Below are 21,839 nucleotides of genomic sequence, written 5' to 3' on the forward strand. Positions count from 1 at the left end.
AATAAAAGTTAATTTTAAATAGGTAGGTATTTAATTTTATCAAAGAAGCAATACCACACAGTAAAATAAGAGTAGAAAAGAAAAAAAAACGTTAATTGTTACACACAATAATTAAAATCAACATGTCTAACTTACCAAATTGAGAAAATGTCGGGAAAAATACATTTAACATGATCATTAAAATATATATGAAAGTTAAATTGTTCCTGTCCGATCAATCCATTAATACTAGCTAGATATTTCTAACAAAATACCTTAACGATATGCGTGTCACTTAAAAACTATTGCTATAAATTATCAAGGTCAAACAGTTAACTTTACCTATCAGTCTTATGCATAATTTTAAGTAGGTCAAGTTCTAGTCTCCTTTGTACTTGTCAGCCAGAGCCTCTAGTTTGGACACGACTGTCTTCAAGTCAACATTGCGGTCTAACTTTAGGTAGGAAGTATTCCGGATGTCATGCAGTTTGACCCACTCGGGGGCTTCCTCGCAGAGCACCTTGATGTCCCTTTGCAGGTCGCTAGCGGAGACGTTCGCCTTAAAACTACTGTCTAACTTGGAGAGGACAATGTTAAGGGCAAGTACGTTCTTCCTCTCTGTGACGTAGATGTTTCTCAGAGTCCGTGCGAGGTCGGGCAGGCGCGTGTAGATCATGTACTTGTGGTCCTGCTCGCTGGACCGCGTCATCTGCTCCAGCGCCTTGGCCGCCTGCTTCGCGCGGACCTTCTCCAGCAGCGCAGTGGGCAGGTTGCGCAGCGCCGGGTTCAGTATAGGAACCTCTTTAACAGGAGCACTGGTCTGTGTGCCGGTGGATGTCCCGGCCGGCTTGCCGTCGATCCCGGTCGCGGCCTTCTCTTGTTCGGTGAGCCCGCGAGCTTTAGCCTGAGATAACTTCTCCAAAGCCCTCTCCATCTTAGTGTTACATTTGAATAGTTCACGAGCCTTAGACAGCACATCTTGTGCTGTTGAGTACTTTTCGGCGTTTGGCATCTCTGGAAGCTTAGCGCATTCCACGTCTGGCACCTTTTCTAGCTCGAACTCGGGATGCCAGCGCGTGAGCTTGTCGTCGGCGATGACCATGGGCGGGTCGAGCGTGAGCAGGTACTGGGAGTGGTGCCGCTTGGCGAGCTGCAGCAGCGTGTCGTAGAAGAACCGGCGCCGCTCGAGCAGCACCGTGGGGTTCATGGCCTTGATGTCATTGGGGAAGTTTGGAGTCACTACCATTTCGTAAGACTCCTTTTGTGATGAAGTGTTGATTAGCTTAACTTTTTGGACTTCAAAGTTATAGAAATCAGGCACTAATTGTTTGATTTGGGCGAGATGCTTCTCTGTGAAGTTTCGCTTCAACATCTCCTGGACTGAGGGCTTCAGCTTGGCAAATGTTATCTTTTCATTTCTGTTGTAAAGGAGGGAAACAACAGTCTCCATGCCTCGGAACAGCTCAGCGAGGAACCGGTACTGGTGGGGGAGAGGAAGACTGGTGCTGGATGCCAGTGAAGCGTGCCTGATGTATGCTGGAACCTGAAATAAACAAAATAACACACAAGACTTTAAAATCATGTTTTTTAGCAAAGTGATTAGATTCACATTAATAACTGTGTCACACTAATGAGGGCACAAGCTTAATTAGGTTATGAATAGAATCTGCAATTCTACTAGGTCAGACATGCTATTAGCTGATAGTCAGCATATTATTCAGCTTAAGTATAAATATCATTATTTACTAATGATCAATTATTGCAACTCTTTGCAATACTCTAGTTTCAATAGATATGCAGCTGTTTTAACATAAATTGTATGTATAGGTCAGTAAACAGCTGGTTGAATAACCTATATCTAAAGGTAACCTTAGGGTGGATGACTGTCTTGCACAAGGGTAAATATGTAGCGATGCGTTTGGAGCAGTGGTAGCTAAGTTGGATAAGTGCCTGAGATCGAAAATTTCATACCAGAGATGTGGGTTTGAATCCCAGCACTGACATGTAACAATGAGTTCTTTGAATTGAAGTACAATGTATCATCACTCTTGTGGTGAAGGAAAACATAGTGAGGAAACCTGCATATCTAGATTCAGCAACCAACCCACAGTGGACCAGTGTGGTGGGAAATGGTCCAAGCTTAGGCAGGCAGTTTAGACCTTGGGGATATGCACAAAAGTTCCACTTGAGAGAGCCCGTGCTCATACTTACACCCCACACAGAGAATAGAATAGACTACATAGGATAAGTATGTCCACATTACCTTGCTTGGGCTCTTGATGGGGCTGACAAACACCTTCCTGGGGGACATGAGGGGCCGCTGCTGCTCCACCGCATTCTTCTCAGCCTTCTTAGGAGACAGCAGCTCATTGTGAAGCAATCTCTTGCTGGGACTGAAAGTATTAAGAGAAATTAAAGGAATTATTTCATGTGAAACAATGCTTATAAGAATAAAATTGAGGTTAGGTTTCATAAATAATATTTATGTATAGGCTGTTAGATGCTCAGGCAGGCAAGCAATTCTCAACTATAATACATGTGATCAAAGCCATGGTAATGTTATTAACAAAATAAGTAAGGACTTGGCCAATAACCAACCTGGTGGGTACTTCCACATCAATGGACTTAAACTGCTTGAGGGCTCTCTGTTCACTGGTCTGCTTGACTTGCTGGATGCCGCGGGAGACGCGGTCGGCGGCGGCGCGGAGCTCGGCGAGCCGTGAGCTTCCCGCGAGCTTCTTCCTGATGTCGCCGAGACTTAGCTCTTTACGAGCCACATTGACACCTTCAGCACTGGTGGCTGCTTTTGGTTTTACAACATTGTTTGCATTTATTTTCTTCCCGAACGCTGCAGCTGGCTTCTGTTCGGCCTCTTTTGGTTTTGAGGAGGTGGGCTGCGTAACACTGGCACTCGGCAGTTTTAGCACACATTTTTCTTCTGTAGTCGCAGCAGCTTTAGGAGCTTGTATGCTAGAACTCTTTGCCTTTAAATTGTCTAGGAGTTCACATGACTTACCAGGGATTACAATAGGAGATTTAATACCTGACTTTTCTATGAGTAACTTCTTATTTTTCGTGGTAAAGATATCTTCAGTGGCAGGTCTTTTTCTACTGTTAAAAAACGCTGTTATTGAGGTCTGAGACATTTTGAGTCGCTCACGTAACTAAATAATTAATATGTTATGGATATGGTGATGTGTAAGTGGACATCAACCCACCGAAACTTAAAGTAAAATGCGAGACTGTTAATTTTCCCTCCAAAACGTTAGCTTGATTTGCGCCTGACTCCGCGAAACGTCTTGCGCTTGGCTTGTCGTTGTCACCGTTGAAATAGACGTTTCGGTTTTGACATTTTAGCAGTTTAGCCAACCTACAAGTCAGAGGCGCGAGGCCATTATTATTCTGAGCAATCCAAGTTTTATGGTCCGTTTAGACGATTGTCTTCATAGTTTCTCAGAAGAACTCGTTGCAGATTTTAGTTTTTAATTTTTATTCCAACCACTCCTCATAAACGTGAAGTGCGTAATATACTACCTTCTTCAACCAACTGAAGCCGCAGCCGCAGGACATCGTATTATTATTTTGATTATTTGTACACAACAAGAAAATAAATTACATAACTTATACTAGCCCTAGCTCTAGCACTCATTTACGTTCCACTGTTCGGCGTGAGTCTGGTAGAGACTTTTACGTACGACACTTCGCGTACGACACTTCTTGGACACTTCTCGAACAACGAACGTACAACGATGGATATTTTATCATACATAATACAGGGCAGATTGCAGCAACGAAGGTCAACAAAGGTTGGCGTTCGTTTGGCCGGTCTGTACGCTACTTTAGAGATGTTCTTTCGTTACGAGCAAGGAACATAGTACGACAAACCAGAAATCTCAGAATAAGTAGGAATGGCTAAACAGTGGTTACAGACCAGCCATTTAGTTAATCTGCGTGTACATTTCCAAACGTACATTTTGAAATGGCGATTGGCAAAATTGTGATTGAATCAATTTATTTTTACGCCCGATAATTACTATTTTATAACTAAATAATGTATATTTTGTATTCTTCTTGTGATATATGCTTCTATTTACTAGAGGAGATGTGATTACGTTGTTATAAAAGTTAACTATGATAAACCAAACTTCGTAATTTGACTTGATTACTATTGGATTTCACTATTTATATTAAAATAACTCCTAACCGAACGCCAAGTAAGTACTATTTTAGATTATTAAACTTGCAGTTATCGTGAAAAGTTATAAACCTTCTAATTCTGCTATATTTTCATTGATTTTTGATGTAACATCACTTGTGTATCAATCCTCTATTTGGGTCAAAAGTCTAATTAGATTTGGTTATCAAAGCATTTTCTACCAAAGCTAGCGTTTATTTTGTTTATCAAGTTTGATCGAAAGTCTCATCGGTATGTCCAGATTATTCAAAAAGTTAAAAATGTGTTGTCCTATCTTACCATCACCATTAAAATTTGTCAGAAATGAACTGTGGTCCGGGAGGCGGCGGCGCGGCGGGCGGAGGGCCCTACGAGTCCAAGATCGCTGGTCTCTACGACCTGCTGGACACACTCGGCTCAGGACACTTCGCAGTAGTCAAGCTGGCCAGACATGTATTTACCGGGGAAAAGGTTGCGGTGAAAGTTATTGACAAGAGCAAACTGGATGAAGTCTCAAAATCACATTTGTTTCAAGAGGTAATTTGGCAAATTTAGAATAGATTATCAAAAATATAAACAGTTTCTTTCAGTTCTCGTTTATAGTTTTTTTTTTTTTTTTTTTTAATAATAATAGTCTACATACTACTAGGTACATAGACATGGTCCTAGCATGCATGACTGCCTAGATTAACCCTTGTGAATGTGATTTCAGGTCCGCTGCATGAAACTTGTCCAACACCCCAATGTAGTCAGACTGTACGAGGTGATAGACACACAAACCAAATTGTATTTGATATTGGAATTGGGAGATGGAGGAGACTTGTACGACTACATCATGAGACACGAAACTGGATTATCTGAATCTCTAGCACGAGACTACTTCCGACAAATAGTTCGAGCAATATCATACTGCCACAGGTAAATATTTAATTAAATATTCTAATGAAGCAGACTAGAAAGTTATGAGAAATTATGCTATGCTTATGTAAGATGCTCTGCATATTTATAAAGTATTACGATTGTGACTAATAGCTTTCTATGATTTCACAGCTCATTTGGTCTTTTAGATATTAGAATGAGCAAAAATTTACATAAAAAATACTATGTATTGGATCATTGGTTTTAAACATCCTATGCCTTAGTTAACTGGAGCATTTCTTTGTTGCAGGTTACATGTAGTCCACCGAGACTTGAAACCTGAGAATGTTGTATTTTTCGAAAGGCTAGGAGTAGTTAAATTAACAGACTTTGGTTTTAGCAATAAATTCTGTCCAGGACAAAAATTAGAAACATCTTGTGGGTCATTGGCTTATTCCGCCCCCGAGATCCTTTTAGGTGATTCGTATGATGCGCCAGCAGTGGATGTGTGGTCCCTGGGGGTGATTCTCTACATGCTGGTCTGTGGGCAGGCGCCGTTCCAAGAAGCCAATGACAGTGAAACACTGACAATGATCATGGACTGCAAATATGTCATACCTCCGCATATATCAAGTGGTTGTAAAAGGTTGGCGTTTTGTACTAATTACTATTATTGTCTTAAATGCTGATCAAATAAATTTTACCTATAGACTTCAGGTCAGGTTAGCTAGCCTTAGATTAGCCAGATCTAGGCCACTCTTTGTTATATTTATAAATACGTAGTAGAAACATTTCTGCATTCCTTGCATAATAATGTGGTTTGTACAAACCATTTATTTCCACAACGTTCATAAACAATAAAAATAGCTGGTGACATCATCTCTCAACATTAGAGATCACTATATTGAGCAAATGAAGGTAAAGGCACACAAATACCAAAGTGGAATACCAGAATTATATTTACACCTGGCCCTCACAAACGCATGTTGCAATAAGGTAGATACTCCAAGCTTGGACGATTTTACATGAAACTGGTTCACTGCTTTGGTGGTTTTGCAAGTCTAAATCTGTATTCCTTTACCATAAAATCCTGATAACTTTGACGTAAATTCCAATTACTTAACTCATTTTGTTCCTGAAGTGACCCACTTATCCGACTGAACATACCTTTGTAATGTTCTGAACAACCTTATACTATTCCAGGTTAATAGGCAGAATGTTAGTTAGAGCGCCAGAAAAGCGGGCGACACTCCCTCAAATAGCGGCAGACCCGTGGGTGACGGCAGGCCAGGGCATGGCTGCCGCAGACTTCGATACACCGCTAGTGGCGAAAGAAGAGCTGTCTGAGGAAGACCGCACAATGATTATACAGAAAATGGTGAACGGACAAATTGCCTCGAAAGAAGAGATCGCGGATGCGCTAGAAAAGAATGAATATAACCATATAACGGCCACGTATTTTTTATTAGCTGAAAGGAAATTGAGATCGAAACGGTAAGTGTGTTTGCTTTTCCCGCAAGGTTTGCAGCAATTTTGCATTTTCCTGGATGGAACAAAAACGGATACTCTTATGGGTCCCCGAGACGATCAAGTCGACTTGACAAGTCTACGTGCTTCAAGTGAATTGACAAGTTTTAAGTGAATTGACGACTTGACAAGTTGTATACATTTGCGGCCATTTTATACCATTCGTGGGTCCGCGAGACGATCAAGTCGACTTGACAAGTCTACGTTGACTTGGCGGTTTCACTTGACGGCACCTTTAAGTCGCGTCAAGTCCCACGTCAAGTGAAATCGTCAAGCACGTAGACTTGCCAAGTCGTCTCGCGGACCCATTAATAAATGTGATGTATATTTTAAACATTACAACTATACATATTATTTTATATACAATCTTTCAAAAAGTCGCTAACTTCATCCATATCACACACACACAGACAAGAAGAGTCGCTGGCTCGTCGTCCCGAAGTTCTGAGCGTGCTGCGAGTGAGCTCCGCCAAGACCGCCGGCTCCAACCTGCTGGCGCCGCCGCCCGCGCCGCACGCGCCGCGCACGCCTCAGGACGTGCCGCCGGTAAGTATATTATACAGATTTTTAGTCATATAAAAGTTATCTGTGTAATAATTCTCATGCTGTCGATCGGGCCTGAATGTTTGTATTACACAGCATAGAGTATATTTTTTACACAGTGACAGTAACAATTTTATTCCTCAGATAACATTTATCTGACCATCGAAAAATCAGTCCTAAGTCAGCCTTTAGTTTACACAGACAGTTATTATAGATGATAATATACATTGATGGTACAGTTAGGTTGGGTTGCAAAGAAACCTGTGTCCTTTTCAGTAGAAATGTTATAGAGGAGGTTAGGTTTCTGTGCAGGTTACTGTACCTACCAGATGTTAATGGTTCTAAATGATAAAATAATAACAAGTAATGATGCGGTCTCCGGCAGACCCGTAAAGCCGCCATCCTATAATATAATACGCATATAAATAGGTAATGTAGGTATTCAAGTGCAGATTGCATACCCACGCCCTCATTTCAAAACCAAACGTGATTTTAAGCACTGTAAGCCTAACTAAAGATTAAAAAATATATAAAAAAGTACTGTAGCCGCCAAAACACAGACCACGTCACTTCACATTCTTCTTACCCCTATCTAAACCATAACTCAACCCTCCCAGCGTTCCCGCAAATGCAGCATAGTCCGTGAAGAAGAAGACGACGAGGAGCCGTGCCCCCCCCGCCGCCCCTCGCGCTCCGAGGGGCGTCTGCACCTCGCGGCGCGCCTGCGCGACCAGCGCCCCGCCGCGCTCGCAGACAACCTTACTAAGGTATTGGATGGGACGTGGGTAGAGCTGTGACGAGTGATTTGTGATAGTGAGGAGGTAGAAGATTGTTGTCTAAGACAGTGTAACTAAGTTTGTATGGGATGTTTTTAGTTTATGCATGAGCGTACTGTTCCATTCCATTCCATTATGTACATACATTTCCCGTAAACAGCTAACATACCCGCATTGTATAAACCGGCACGTCATCTCACCGGCATGTTGCATCTCAGGTGAACCTTGATGATGAGGCGATGGGCGCGGCGCGCGGGCCGCCCCCCGCCCCGCCCCCCGCGCGCCGCCACCGCCGCCGCCCGCGCGCCGGTTCCTGCTCCTCCTCCGACCTCTCCGACGACGACTCGGAGAAGAAGAAGCGAGCAGCCGCGGCCAGCACCGACGCGCCGCCGGCCCGCGCGCGCCGCGACTCGCACGACGACTCCAGCGACGGGCAGGAGCGCGGCGCGGGGGCCGGGGCGGGGGGGGCACGGGGCCGCCTGGCGCCCGGCGGCGGCGGCGCGCTGCCCGGGGCGGGCGGCGGCGCGGGCGCGGGCGGGGACGCGGCGGGGGGCGGCGGCGGCGCGGGGGGTGGGCGCCGGCGCCGCGCGGCCCGCAAGGAGTCCCGCCTGCGCGAGTCGCGCTCGCTGAACCGCATCGCGGAGGTGGAGGAGGCGGGCGCGCGGTGGGGCGGGGGCGGGGGACTGGCGGCGCTGTGCTCGCGCCCGCTGCTGCGCCTGCTGGCGGCCGCGCGCGCCCCGCCCGCCGCCGCGCGCCGCCTGCCCGGCCTGTGCTAGCCGCCCGACCTGGATTCATACGCAAAACTCTAGAGATTTCATACGTAGCTCTTATTTATTGTAGGAACTTTAATTCAGGTTTTGATGTTAATTATCGGTTCAAATCTCAACTTTAATTTCTAGTCTGCTGCTATTCTGTCTTACGGTAAATCGTATGTAGCCAGTTTTGAAATTATGATGTTATCGGGTGTTATAGTAATGTTATTATATAGGTGCTCCATTTCGTCAGTAACATTTGAATGTGTGCACTAATAGATGACGCACGTTGACCCTGTTGTTATGATCACGTTGTGTTTCTGTGTACTATGAAATTTATATCATAAAGGTTTTAATAGATGTAAGAACTTTCATTTTGTAAATCAGTGACTATAGGCTTGTTATAAACATACCTAAGAACAGATTATTTTGCTGACTAATCGTCATACATTAAAGTTCGTAATATCATCAACGTAATTGAGGTGTTCTAGAAAATAAATTTATTGAGTATCGATTCAAAGAAACTAGTAAGTAACTTTCTTGAAGTGGAAATTTCTAAGTAGCAGCTACAACTACAATGCTGTGTCTATCGGGATCTCAGTGGAGGCCAAATATACATATATAAATTATAGAGAGATTCTATTTTTTGTTGTTGAACTTTATTTTCTTTCTCTCATAATATTATAATCAGCAACAACATACTATATTTATGTGCGTAATGAAATCAAACACACGCGTAGGTACAACTCAGCTGTGATCCCGTTAGGCGAACTTAGTTTTCACTGATTTGGAGGTGTGAATGCGTTTGGAACTAACATCAGCTTTGTTACAACTAACAAGCCTTTAATGTACTTATGCATTTTACATAAGAGAGGTAACCTGGAGACAGCCTTCGTGCTACAATAATCTTCACCTATTATACTTAATAGAAGTACATGCAATAATAAAATATCCCTATCTTATAAGGTTATTAACAAATTAAATATTCCAAAGTAAGACCTTTAAAAATCATTAAAAATTAACCATGCATTTCATTGATAGAGCGATTCGTACTTTTTCTTTCGTGTTAATTGTAATTATTTGTTACTCAGTTCTTATCAATGGCATATACCCATACTTACATTATCTATAGTGTACATATTGTTGTAAATAAATTATATAGTCTATCAAATATGAAATTTTTAGTTACTTCTAGTTAATCATCGATGGAAATAGTATTGTACCTAGTTTCTATCAGTCCATTATGTTTAAACATTGTATGTTCTCGATTAACTTTTAGCTCATAAATGGTGGTTTGTCGCAACACAAACAAGACCAAAGATAAATCATACATAATGTGTAATGCAATGTCTTTGAAAGGTGCCAACTTCTATAAACTTTGATTTCACAAATACATTTTGATTTGTAGGAATTATTACTGTAATGGTGCTTTCTTGTATAATGTTTACAGCTGATGCAGAACAGGATTACCAGATGTTTGTTATTCACTAGTACCTAAACAGTAGGTAGATAACTATTCTACAAGATCTTATACCTACTGCATTTCTGCTGTGTCATGTCATGAATTATTTTTACTTGACTAATATTAATATTAGAACTAAGCTTTTCGCCACTGTCGCCGGAAGGCAGTCAGCGGACTTCAGACTCTGAGAGCAAAGAATGCCGATTTTAATTGTTTTTTCTTCTCTATTTTGTAATTTTCGGTTGTTATTGCTGCTTGTAAGCGGTGGAAGGATGTAGCGGGGTCGGATACGTGGAGCACTACGTAGGGCGTGGTAATTGTGTGAAGCTGTTAGATGGCGTCAATTCGCTTCTTGCGGTGTTAGCGGCAGTGTACGGTTGTGGTAGTCTGATGCCACTTGCTTGAAGCAAGTATTGCAATATTTAACAAAAATAAGAGAGTTATACTATAATTATGTAGGTATAGCCTATTGTAATGGCAAGATTTTTATGTGTTTCAGTCAGTTTACTTCTACAACTCATGGTCGATACGACGGATAGCTCATGGTATCATTTCGTATTTATATGTATTGTAAGTTTGTAAACACTTTTTTCTTATATACAAAAATTTTACTGCAATAACAGTTTTACTGTTGAAAGCTAATGTCGGAGGAACACTCAGAGCTTTGTAATTTGTACATTTGTATTACATTTTTAATGATGTATATTATGTATCTGTTATTGGAGCTATCATGTAAGTTATGATAGAGGGATAGCATTTTAACCGATATTCTAATTAGTACTTGTGTACCTGCAGCCATATGTACTTGGCGTTAATTTAAGCTATTGCTAATGTCCAAATCTATAGGAAACATAAAAGTATCGTTTTTTTCTGTTTTTGCTTTTGACTACTCTCTTGGAATCTTGCCACCTACTTTCCTAATACTTATTTACAAAATATTTGTGTATTTTATTAGTATGCAATTTTAAACGGAAACATTGTTTTTCAAATGGGTAGCACATATTTTTATTAGTTCAAATATTCTAATGTTTGTGTCTAAAATAAATGTAACTGTGAATAGATGATTCGTTTTATTTTAGGCTATGAATGAAAACCCCACAGACAGTATTATTTGATTTATTTACCTTTGCTTGTTATACATTGGTAAAAATATTAATGCTATGAAACAATTTGACTTAGCATTTGGTTTGTAACAATAATTATACACGCGGAGGATACACAGAGGTCAAGAGAAGTAGTAACACAATATTTAACCGAACCAACTTGTAGCTGTGTGTTCACTTACTACATGATGCGCCTGATCGTAAATTATTGGGAGCAAAAAGCGGAGCTTGTGAAACCAGCAGCACTTCACCTTATGTGCCTAGCAATGAAACTCTTCCTACAATACTTGAAACATTGATCTTGTAAGCCATAAAGAGTCAATCTTCAGGCTGAATTCTGTATTTTCTATTAGATTTTTTTTATACAAATAAGAATAAGAACCCTTTAAAGGTTTAATATATTTAAGAAATTACAAAATTAATATGCCCACTTCTATGATATAAACGAAGCTGATAAGGAGACAGCATTAAAACTTGCAAGTTATGTTATCTATTGTACTCATGGAAGGGGCACAGGATCGCTTATCTAAAATAAGATGCAGGTAAATCTAGCCTTAATAATACCAAAGCAAGTTAAACTTTTCTCAAAAGGCCACAACAATTTAGGTAATATGCTGATAAATAAAAGGGTGCTACCGCTACAAGGGTAGATACGAGGTGTTGAGACCCTTCGTACAAGTACATAGCGACCCAACCTACTCAACAAAAGAAGAGTTGGTTTAACAAAGAATAAATGCGTACTTAGTGAAAAAAACTTGGAATATTTGAGAGTGAATTTTAAAATAGACAAGTGGGAGTTGAAGAAGTGTTGATGTAGATTGGGTATGATGAGTCAGTGAGTGTTTAGAAGGTGCTGCCCTCTGGCGGCTGAGACAGCTTCATGTTCTCCTTGAGGGTCATGAGGCGCCGCAGCTCCTGCAGAACTGTCTTGATGGTGTAATCGCGCTGCCATCTTGCCAGAATCGGGACTTGCCTATTGTCCACCTGTAATACATGGATTAGGTCATTATTATTTGTTTTGGATGTTCCTCAATGTTCTTTAGGTTTATAATACCTTTACTAGTAGTACTCAAACCTTACACAAATCTAACCTTAAATAATTAACTTACATGTTTTTGCTTTTTGGTATAAGTACTTTATATTTTGTAATTACCTTAGCTATGTTTGATAAAGGCTTGTCAGCTTGTTTTTCTTGAAAATAGCTACATCTAACAATAAAATTAAGTGAATGATATACTTACAAGGCCAGTCTGGCTGTTGACGCAGTTCATATTGATCCGAGATATAAATCTAGCTGTAGGCGGCTCATCAGGGTACCGTGTGCCGCATTCAATTTTAAGTGAGTACATCCTATTTTCATAAGGAGTCTGAAAAAATGACACAGTTAATTTCAAGGGCCTATGTCAGCCAATTGTATAACAGCTATAATCTTGTTTATTGAATTCACATGTCAACAAGTAACAAAATCTAAACAGTAGATAAATCTATTAACATGAACAGTTATTTTATCACATGTAGCTTGTTATGTATTATTCCACTGTACATGGAAAATATATTTTCAATCAAATTTATATCAAGAGGACAATGATAAACAAGCAAGTGGTTACCCTAGGTGGCCCAATGATCATGGCAGTCCAGTGGGTGAGGGTCATGTCATCGTCGCTCTCCAAACCCCACGAGATAGTGCCATCGCCGACTCCCTTCTGACCTTGCTCCAGCTCTTCCAGAAGACGGAAGTTCCTCGGCACAACTGCACATCAAATGGTTATATTATTATCAACATTGTAAAACGTAATCGAAATCAATAATTATTGTTAGTGGGCTGGAATGAATGTATGGATGGAACAAATTAAGTAATGTAAGGAAATAATTAAAATAAAAATCTTTACCAACGCCTGACGACTGATTCGCCATGATCACAGTTTCATACACCGGCGCGCACTACTAAAAAAACTAAGATCCTGCCTCTAACGAGTTAGCATACACCATAAAAATGTGTTTTAATGAGAATGCGTCTTTTTAACAAATTCAATTAAACTAGACACACTCTTTCCCATTTATTTCTGCAAATTCAGAAAATATGAGAACAAATAAGCAATTTTACTTTTTCTGACTTTGACAAATGTCAAATTGTCAAGCAAGAAAGCAACGTTTGTCTATGGTAGAATCATAGAAAAAAAACATCACATCCGGCATTACAGATTAGTTTTATGTTCGTTCATGTAGGTAAAATATTTAGTGGGTGTTAATATTGCGAGGTCCTCGTATAATACATGGGATGAGTGCTTTTGCTACTACTACACCTTCTTCTTCTTCTTGGCGTCCTATGACCCCCCCGTGGGGCAAAGGGCAGACACAACGGTTCTCCATCTCTGTCTGTCGACGGCAGCGAGGCAGCGAGCTTCACCTCGGACCACGTCATCTCCGTGTCCTGCATCTCCGCATCGATTGAACGGCGCCAGGTTTGTTTGGGGCGGCCTCGCTTACGCTTGCCTTGCGGATTCTAGTCAAGAGCCTGTCAACTACTACACCACTTGGCTTTAAACTGCCATGTGTAGTAACTTGGTCAGTATATTCGCCAAAATTATGGTATGAATAAAAATGTATGGTTACCTTTACTATATGGTAGCTTACTATTTTTAGGAAAAGGATGGTCAGTAGCCCCTTCTTGTTAGATAAGTACCTACTTATGCTTCTTAGTCAGCCCGCTGAAGATGCGCGTTGTGATTGTTTATCGCATGGCATTGGATTTCGTTCAACGAAATCTCAGAATAACAACATGAAAGAAGTGACACAGACTACAGATTTGAAACGGACAATCATGGGCCAATCGTAATCGGCTTTCTTTCGTTCGTGCGCTGCGCGTGTGACAAATGACGTCGGTGGACGGTCATTCATTTTCTTTTTACCCAGTTTTGCTTTGATATTCACATGTCTGTAAATCGAATAAATTCCAGGTTGTCTATCTACAGTGTTGTTTTGTGGTTTTACTATAATTAATGAACATGTGTTGTGGAGTGATTTGACGTAACGGTATTGCAATTTTGGAGGTAAAATGCCCGCTTCCATTTGCGACCCAGTATCTAGCGCATTGCGTTTATCTCTTTCAACTGATGAATCCCAGGGTTCATCACTACTAGACAGCAGACTTTATTCCAAAAATGTGTTGCTATCAAAGATAGAGTTCGAAGAATCGGGTGATTACCAGAGCAATGTTCTTGATGGCCTCAAGTCTAAGTACGTGGTGATTCGACCAAAGAAACCAGTGCTTGATACAAAAATAGTGAAGAAAGAAGGCAACGGCACAGCACAGACTTCAGGTAAACACTAGATATCACTTTTACACGAATCCCTAACTTTGGTATAACCTGGTTGTGCCATATTTGGAGGTTATATTTTCTAACTCATTTGTCAATATTTATGTGTGTCAATTGTTTTCCTTATTAATTTTTATTTGTTTACATCATAGATGTTCAAGCATAGGTCCAAATAATTATTTTAAATTATATCATGCTAGATGCTGAACATTTATGAGTAAAAAGTAGTTTAGTTTTAGCTTCTCAAGGTCTCATAGCATGTGAATCTTTGTTTTCAAGTGAAGTACAAACTTTGGTTGGTGATTTAATGTTAGGATTCTATTTACAACTATTCAAATTCATCAACTATACCCCTAACAGTTATGACTTTAGTAGTACTGTTAATACATATAAACCTAGTTACTAATAATCTGTTAAATACATTTTCAGAAGCTAGTAAAAGTGGAGATGACGGCATACCTCGGCCAAAGCGGCTGCTGTTTCCCATTGAGAAGGTCCAGCTGGGCTGGCAGGGCGCATGGGCGGCCGGCGCGGGGATGCAGAATGTCGGCAACACTTGCTACTTGAACTCCACCCTACAAGCCCTCTTCCACGTCCCTGCATTCGCCAACTGGCTAGTCTCAGAAGCACCACATGCTGAGAAGTGTAATCAGCAAGGTAAGATTGCAGTTCCACTTGGTAGAAGACGGCATGAGGTCTGGCTCAAATTACATTGGCACTAATTAGTAGAAATGTGCAGTAACTGTACCCTGCCTATTCAGCAAAAGCAATTACAAATGTGAGTTTATGTATGTTACTTTATCATTAAAAAACAGTAAATTAATTTTACATGTTCCATTTGAGTGGCTAGGTGCAGGAACTATCACACCCATAAATAACAGAATATAATTAGTACAAGATTATAAATGCTATTCAGTGCATTATTAGCTTATAATTAATTCTGTCTGTACCAACAACATTTTACATTTTCATAAAATCAAACATTGCATTTGTTTCCAGAAGCGTGTGTGATTTGTGGCATGCGGGCAACGCTCATGGCCACACAGAAGAGTGGTGGTGCGCCCATCAAGCCGTGGCAGGTGTACTCCAAGCTGAGGCTCATCTGCAGACACCTCACCCCCGGCCGGCAAGAGGATGCCCATGAGTTTTTGAGGTTTGTTATAAATATTTTAGTCACATTATTACAATCCAAGATTTGATGGGAGTAATGAAAGTGGCTCTAAATGGTTTGTGTGGGCAGCTCAAGAGCTTCTGAATGCATTTATTAATAAACTTGCCCTGTAAATGATGTTGCCACAAATAAACACATACAGTCACAAAGCACACTCATAAAATTCTCCTTTGGAGTTGAAACTACTTTCTTCTTTCTCAATCTTGTTTATTGTCTGCTGACAGCATGTGCATTCAACACTTACTTATCTCCCCACCACAGATACCTGGTCGAAGCAATGGAAAAATGCTACCTGTCGCGCGTGAGCAACTCGGAGAAGCTGGAGCAGTTCAGCAAGGAGACCACGCCGCTGAACCAGATCCTGGGCGGCTACCTGCGCTCCACCGTGCGCTGCCTCGCCTGCCACCACCTGTCCACCACCTACCAACACTTCCAGGTACTTAGAATTGACAATGCTTAAGTTGACGAACCGGTCAGCAAGAGAAAATGTATAGGATTAAAATATGTATATAAAATCATACAAAACTCTTAGTTGCAGCAACCATACAGAGGTCAATTGGTAGATAATTCTACTAGCATTAAGTTTGCTATTGTACTTATTTGTTTTATAATTTATAGTAATAAGTGAAAGTTTTTGCAACTATGTATTTAAACTGGGTGGTATTGTTTGAATCCAAGCATTCAGCTTGGACTAACCTTTGTTTTGGTGGTTCTGATAAAAACAAGGTGTGAATAATGTATTATCTCTTGTTACAGGACCTACTACTAGATATAAGAAAACATTCAACATTGGACGAGGCATTAGACTCTTTCTTTTCAAGAGAGAGGCTTGAAGACTTAGGGTACAAATGTGAAGCATGCAACAAAAAGGTAATTAACTGTTTGAACTTATTTTATTACCTACATATCCAGTAAGATCATTATGTGAAATTTATTGATATGAATGCTGGAATAGTCATACTGCATTAGAGCATTTATTCAAGATAATATGAATTATTGAAATCGCAAAAAATACAAGGCAAATATTTTTATATACAATCACTATCGGCGCACCTTCTTTTAATACTAAAACATACTTTCCTCACGACCATTCTAGTCGATTTGCTAATAAATTTACAAGAAGTAAAGTTAATTAATTAAACCAGTGGCAACTTCTTGTATCTGAGGGTTAGTAAGTAATTTAATAGAACTAAAGTTGTATTTAAAGTTCTTTTATTCACAGTTACATGTTTCTGCCTGATGTTTTTTTTTGGAAAATACTCTTATTTTATAAGTTATTTTCATACCAAACAATCTGTGAAACTTGCCCGACACTATTTTGCTAATGTAAGACGAAATTATTGTACCCATGTTTCTCGCAAATAAATTAATCTGAATGTGTATGTTTATCCCGTAGGTGTCAGCAACGAAGCAGTTCTTCATAGAGCGCGCGCCGATGGTGCTGTGCATCGCGCTCAAGCGCTTCTCTCTCGCCGGCGGGAAGCTGTCCAAACACGTGCAGTTCCGGAAGAAGATCTGTCTGAATAAGTACTTCTACAATAAGAACTCGCAACAACAGCTGGTAAGTTATAAGTTGCAGAATGTAAATGCAGTATAAGTAAGGGCCTCACCACAAAAAGTTAGGCAGGGTTTAGCAGATGTTTAGTGCTGTCAATAAAATCCACAAAAGAAAAATAAACACTAGTTAAACAATGTTTAAAGTTTTTTGTGGTAGTACAGAGTACAGTGTAGTCTAAAATGTGTTTTGAACTTATCTTATTTAAGAATCTGTGTTATCTGTGAATGTCAGTATGTAAGGATAATGATAACGTATTGATATTTTTATCCTTAGAACTTCTGTAAACAACATAGCTAAAAACGCAACTAAATATGCATTTCTGCCATCTGATAACTTAGCTTGATATGGTATCAATTGTTAAGGATCGCGCAAGGCCTACTACGCCCCAACATAGTGTGCGTGTGTGTAGTTTATAAGTATATTGCACTGCAGTCCGGACGCTGCCTGTAGCGCGACACGATGTGATAACTCCTATAATCTTACGCAATGAAGACTTGTTTAACACTTATTTCCCCCACAGTCGTACAAGCTGGTGAGCATGGTGACGCATCTGGGCCCGTCCCAGCACTGCGGCCACTACACGGCGCTGGGGCAGGCGCCCAACACCAACTACTACCAGTTCGACGACTCCTGCGTGCGCCCTCTGCCCCTCTCCACCGTGCTCGGGAACAACGCCTACATCATGTTCTACGAGCGGGACCCCGACCCGCCAGCTCAAGTCTACGGGCCGCAGATACCCGACACTCTGCTGAACAGGGACAAGAGCCCACTGAAACTCACCTTCTTCAGGAGCGAAGAGAGAAAACCACAGGATACGACGGAAGTCAAGCAACCTGTCATACTGAACAGCACGCTCAGTAAATCTACGGACTCGAATTCGGAGCCGTGGGTCGTGAAACAGAACGGAGAGGTAGAGAAAGTGACGACGCCAAAAAAACAAGATGACAGGATATTCAAAGATGACAAAGTCAGCTTCGTTATCAAGAGGCCCACTGATAATGACAATATATTCAAACCTAAACAGAAGAGTGAGTCGGGGCGCCACACGCCGGAGCGCGCCGGCAGCAAGCTCGTGAAGCCGCCCAAGTCCCCGCTGGAGAAGCTCGAGGAGCAGATGAACAAGAACGAGTCCGAGAACCACTCAATCAAGAACGGCAACGCCACCGGGAACGGGCTCAGCTCCAAGTTAGTACCTTACGACTCCGAGTCCAGTAGCGATGAGAAAAGTGACCGAGGGAAGGATGATAAGGCTAAAAAGGAAGTCGGTAAAGACGCTCGCAACGGCGGCTGGCCCAAGCCCTCGCGGTGCGCGTCGCCGCAGGGGCTGGTCGTCACCACCAAGAGCATGCACCACGCTTGGACCGTCTCCAGCGAGAAGAACGGCCCGCTCTTGAGTCCCAGTCTAAACGGGGTCACAGTTACTAACAAAAAGTAAGTAACCGTAAACTCAGATAGACAAACTCCTTAACATTAGCTTTATCATTCTTCGCTCTCAATGTTTTCCGTACTACAACTACAGTCTTGATTGCAGATTGAAGGACAAGGAAGAGGTGAACGGGCAGCGCGCAAACGGCAACGGATCTGAGAACGAGAAGAGTCCAAACACGAGTGTTAGCACTTTGTCGCCTCTGAGCGCTCACTCGGGGGGCGAGGGGGCGGGGGCGGCGGCGCCGGGGGACAAGGGGGGGGCGGCGCCGGGGGCCGGGGGGGCGCCGCCCGCGCCGCGCCTACTGACGTCACACGAGACGCTGCGCAACATGCAGTCGCTGTCTCACCGCGGGTACGGAGCGCCCGTGCACACGTGGGCGGGGACTAACAGCAATCTGAATAGACAGGTGAGCGTCTACTTATTAATTGCAAAGAATAGCAATGGTAACGGTTTCCAAGGTTATTATTGAGCCGATAGAGGCAGCAGGGTATGGTGTAGTCCTCCTCAATGCTTCGTAATAATACTCCAAGAACCTTTGTCACACTCACCCAGTGACAGGGGGGCGATCACGAAAAACAGAGCTAACGTATAGAATCGAATTCGAGTGCGACAACTGTCAATTCGATAGGTAAAAAGTGTTTGAAAGTGCTGTCAAGTTGACACTAGTCGCACTCGCATTCGATTCTATATTTTATCGTGATCGCCCTGCGGTTACTCTTCCTTTAAACCCTGCAACAACGATATAAATGGTATCATCAGCCTATAGCAGTCCACTACTGGACGTAGGCCTCTCCCAAAGCACGTCACTGGATGTGATAAATGGCATGTTCCAGGTGAATGAGGAGCGGCGCGAGGAGCGCAAGCGCGCGCACGAGGGCCTCGACGAGATGGACGGCGGCCGCGTCAAGAAAGTGAAGAAATTCCACCACTACAACCGCTTCAACAACGATAGGAATGGATACAATCCTTTCCAGGTAACTTTACTATTTATTTACTTATTACCTTTTGTTTATTAGCCGCTGTACACATTCGTTATTCATACTATATCCCTTCGCCGTTTTTATTATTATGACACCAGTGTCCATGTTCAGGTTTTCTCAGTTGTACGGTCAGCTTCATAAGTGAACTACTAACCTACTTAACAAACCGTCAATGTTTTAATCAATGAAAGGCGATTTATTAGATTGGAGAAGGTATAGAAGTGTAGAAGAGGCTTCTTATGAAGCTACGGCACCTCGACAATTACCACTTTTCTCTGAGCTGAAACCTACTGATTCATGTCCTATTTTTGCCTGTTACATGTGCCAAAAAGTAAGAACTTCTTTTCATAAGTTTTATTTTATTTACGAGTAATAACACGTGTGTGTATGTTCAGGAGAAGCAGAACAAGCAGCACTGGGGCGGCGGGTTCAAGGCGCGCGAGCGGCGCCCGCACCACGCCTTCCACAACAAACACTACAAGAACAAATACAACCGATTCAACAACAGGTAATAGAGTAGATGCAAGTCTGATGAAACAGTTATTGTAACAACATACATACATATTACCTATTATGATCACGACTCTGAAACGAGACGACGACTTTCGCTGTACATGTACTCACGTGATAAATCGCGTGTATCGCCGATTTTAGAAACAAAACTGCTTTGTAATGGCTTGACCGAGTTTTGACTTGACTCTCATATTTTTTGTGTAGTTATTTTGTGAAGATATTTAAATATGATGTATCGGTATTCCAGGTACAGCAACGGACACAATAACTACTCACGGCACCATTGACATCGGCTTGTGAGTGTCTTCACATAACTGTGTATAAGCATTCGGACTCCAATCTATAGTTAAATTATATTGATATGTCGCTAACATATAGATATAAGTGTTAACAAGAAAAAAATACAGATTACACCACTTATCCGGTTGTTAAAATAATAAATATTGCCGAAAATCTAGTGGATGAAAAATTAATTTATATAATATGCATGGGACGTGCCTATACTGTATGTAACGCCAATTTGAACTGCCATTTTGCCTCTGAATTCATAGACATTTACTATATTAGATTATAATCGTAATTAGTAAGGGTTACATTGTGTTTAGTTTAATGTTTAGATGTGCATTGATTTCGACGAAACGCATTTTATGAAAGACAGCAATAACTCAATTTAGTTTCTGATGCGCCTTACTTAGTAAATAAATAATAATAGTAGAAATATGTACATAATATAATTCGCCTTATGAACATAGAAGTTGACTGACTTTTCTTCGTCGCTGTTATCTTTTTATCCGACTTCAGACATGGGAGAAGACTCTATGTTCGATTTTTATTTCATCCTAATGTCCAACTACTTCGAGTATATAATGTGGGTGGATACATTTGTGTTCAAAAGGTTGAGGTTACCTCGTAGGGTCCCGTAGTAAACATAATTTCGTCCTATATAATAAATAAAAATGTCAGTCTGTAAGCACATAATGTAGCAGATCAGAGCTGAGTATACGAATGTTGGAACTGTTGAAGATGTTGCAAAAATTGTACAGTGGAGTGAAATGTTCTGTGAAACAGCAATATTTTTTGTACAACTAGTCATAATTCTACTCCGAAAATATATTAAACATATACCTCATCCTAAAATTCGATCGCGTATTAGCTGGAGTTGCTACGGAGCCCGTTGTGTAGGTTATTATTATTAGCTATACTTTAATTAGATGTTGCTTAGGTTTAAATGTGTAAATGGAATGCTAGATAGCTCACGAATCTTATGATTTCATCTCTAATTAAAATGGGACAGACAGAATTATTACCGTTAAGTACGTGCATTAATATACAAACGCAAACTCAGACTTGCATTTTAATTTCATTATCTCGTAAATTCTATTTAATCCTTTTTTGGGGACTATTCAGACTCACTTTTTTTTGACTATTATTCCTACTCTATAAATAAAATAAGTTTAGGTTTTGATTATGAGGTGGTCTTGTTTTGTTTGACGATAATAACTATAATATTTTCCTGTATCGTAAACTATACAGGTGTTGCAAAAAGGGTATACTAAGCCGAAACCTACACGTGCAGCATGTTACATCTAATTCGTTCTCCATAGTAAAAAGCCACGTGACGAGAAAAGTTTCTGTGGAAAATGATTTTTTTGAAATTCAGATTTTGTTTTCGTGCTTAGATTTAACATGCTGCACAT

General features: G+C 41.1%; 4 protein-coding genes across 5 annotated transcripts; 2 read left to right on the forward strand and 2 right to left on the reverse strand.

Moving 5' to 3' along the window:
- Window positions 1-35: 35 nt before the first annotated feature.
- Window positions 36-3,309, reverse strand: LOC105393993 (DNA replication factor Cdt1). The gene is made up of 3 exons (XM_011565827.3): window positions 2,578-3,309; window positions 2,243-2,372; window positions 36-1,522 (listed from the first exon to the last, which is right to left on the reverse strand). Exons 1-3 carry the CDS (start codon window positions 3,123-3,125, stop codon window positions 359-361), a joined length of 1,842 nt encoding a protein of 613 aa, XP_011564129.3. The 5' UTR covers window positions 3,126-3,309; the 3' UTR covers window positions 36-358.
- A 623-nt stretch (window positions 3,310-3,932) lies between these two features.
- On the forward strand, window positions 3,933-11,130 carry LOC105393994 (SNF-related serine/threonine-protein kinase). Its single transcript, XM_048631811.1, has 8 exons — window positions 3,933-4,193; window positions 4,476-4,690; window positions 4,866-5,071; window positions 5,322-5,657; window positions 6,215-6,505; window positions 6,949-7,084; window positions 7,699-7,848; window positions 8,076-11,130. The coding sequence occupies exons 2-8, from the start codon at window positions 4,478-4,480 to the stop codon at window positions 8,631-8,633; spliced, it is 1,890 nt and encodes a 629-aa protein (XP_048487768.1). The 5' UTR covers window positions 3,933-4,193; window positions 4,476-4,477; the 3' UTR covers window positions 8,634-11,130.
- Window positions 11,131-11,171: 41 nt separating this feature from the next.
- LOC105385066 (ubiquitin-conjugating enzyme E2 variant 2) lies at window positions 11,172-13,312 on the reverse strand. Its single transcript, XM_011555379.3, has 4 exons — window positions 13,064-13,312; window positions 12,782-12,924; window positions 12,416-12,541; window positions 11,172-12,158 (listed from the first exon to the last, which is right to left on the reverse strand). Exons 1-4 carry the CDS (start codon window positions 13,086-13,088, stop codon window positions 12,018-12,020), a joined length of 435 nt encoding a protein of 144 aa, XP_011553681.3. The 5' UTR covers window positions 13,089-13,312; the 3' UTR covers window positions 11,172-12,017.
- A 706-nt stretch (window positions 13,313-14,018) lies between these two features.
- On the forward strand, window positions 14,019-21,723 carry LOC105385086 (ubiquitin carboxyl-terminal hydrolase 36). 2 transcript variants are annotated; one of them, XM_038114746.2, is made up of 11 exons: window positions 14,019-14,494; window positions 14,921-15,148; window positions 15,491-15,644; window positions 15,924-16,098; window positions 16,419-16,532; window positions 17,059-17,223; window positions 17,741-18,651; window positions 18,752-19,055; window positions 19,483-19,623; window positions 20,025-20,137; window positions 20,390-21,723. In XM_038114746.2, the coding sequence occupies exons 1-11, from the start codon at window positions 14,230-14,232 to the stop codon at window positions 20,427-20,429; spliced, it is 2,610 nt and encodes an 869-aa protein (XP_037970674.2). In that variant the 5' UTR covers window positions 14,019-14,229; the 3' UTR covers window positions 20,430-21,723. The 2 variants fall into 2 exon arrangements, with proteins under 2 accessions (XP_037970674.2, XP_037970681.2); XM_038114753.2 differs by having other exon boundaries at window positions 17,741-18,405.
- Window positions 21,724-21,839: the final 116 nt, after the last annotated feature.

This window comes from Plutella xylostella, chromosome 29 (assembly GCF_932276165.1).
Source record: "Plutella xylostella chromosome 29, ilPluXylo3.1, whole genome shotgun sequence".
NCBI lineage: Eukaryota > Metazoa > Arthropoda > Insecta > Lepidoptera > Plutellidae > Plutella > Plutella xylostella.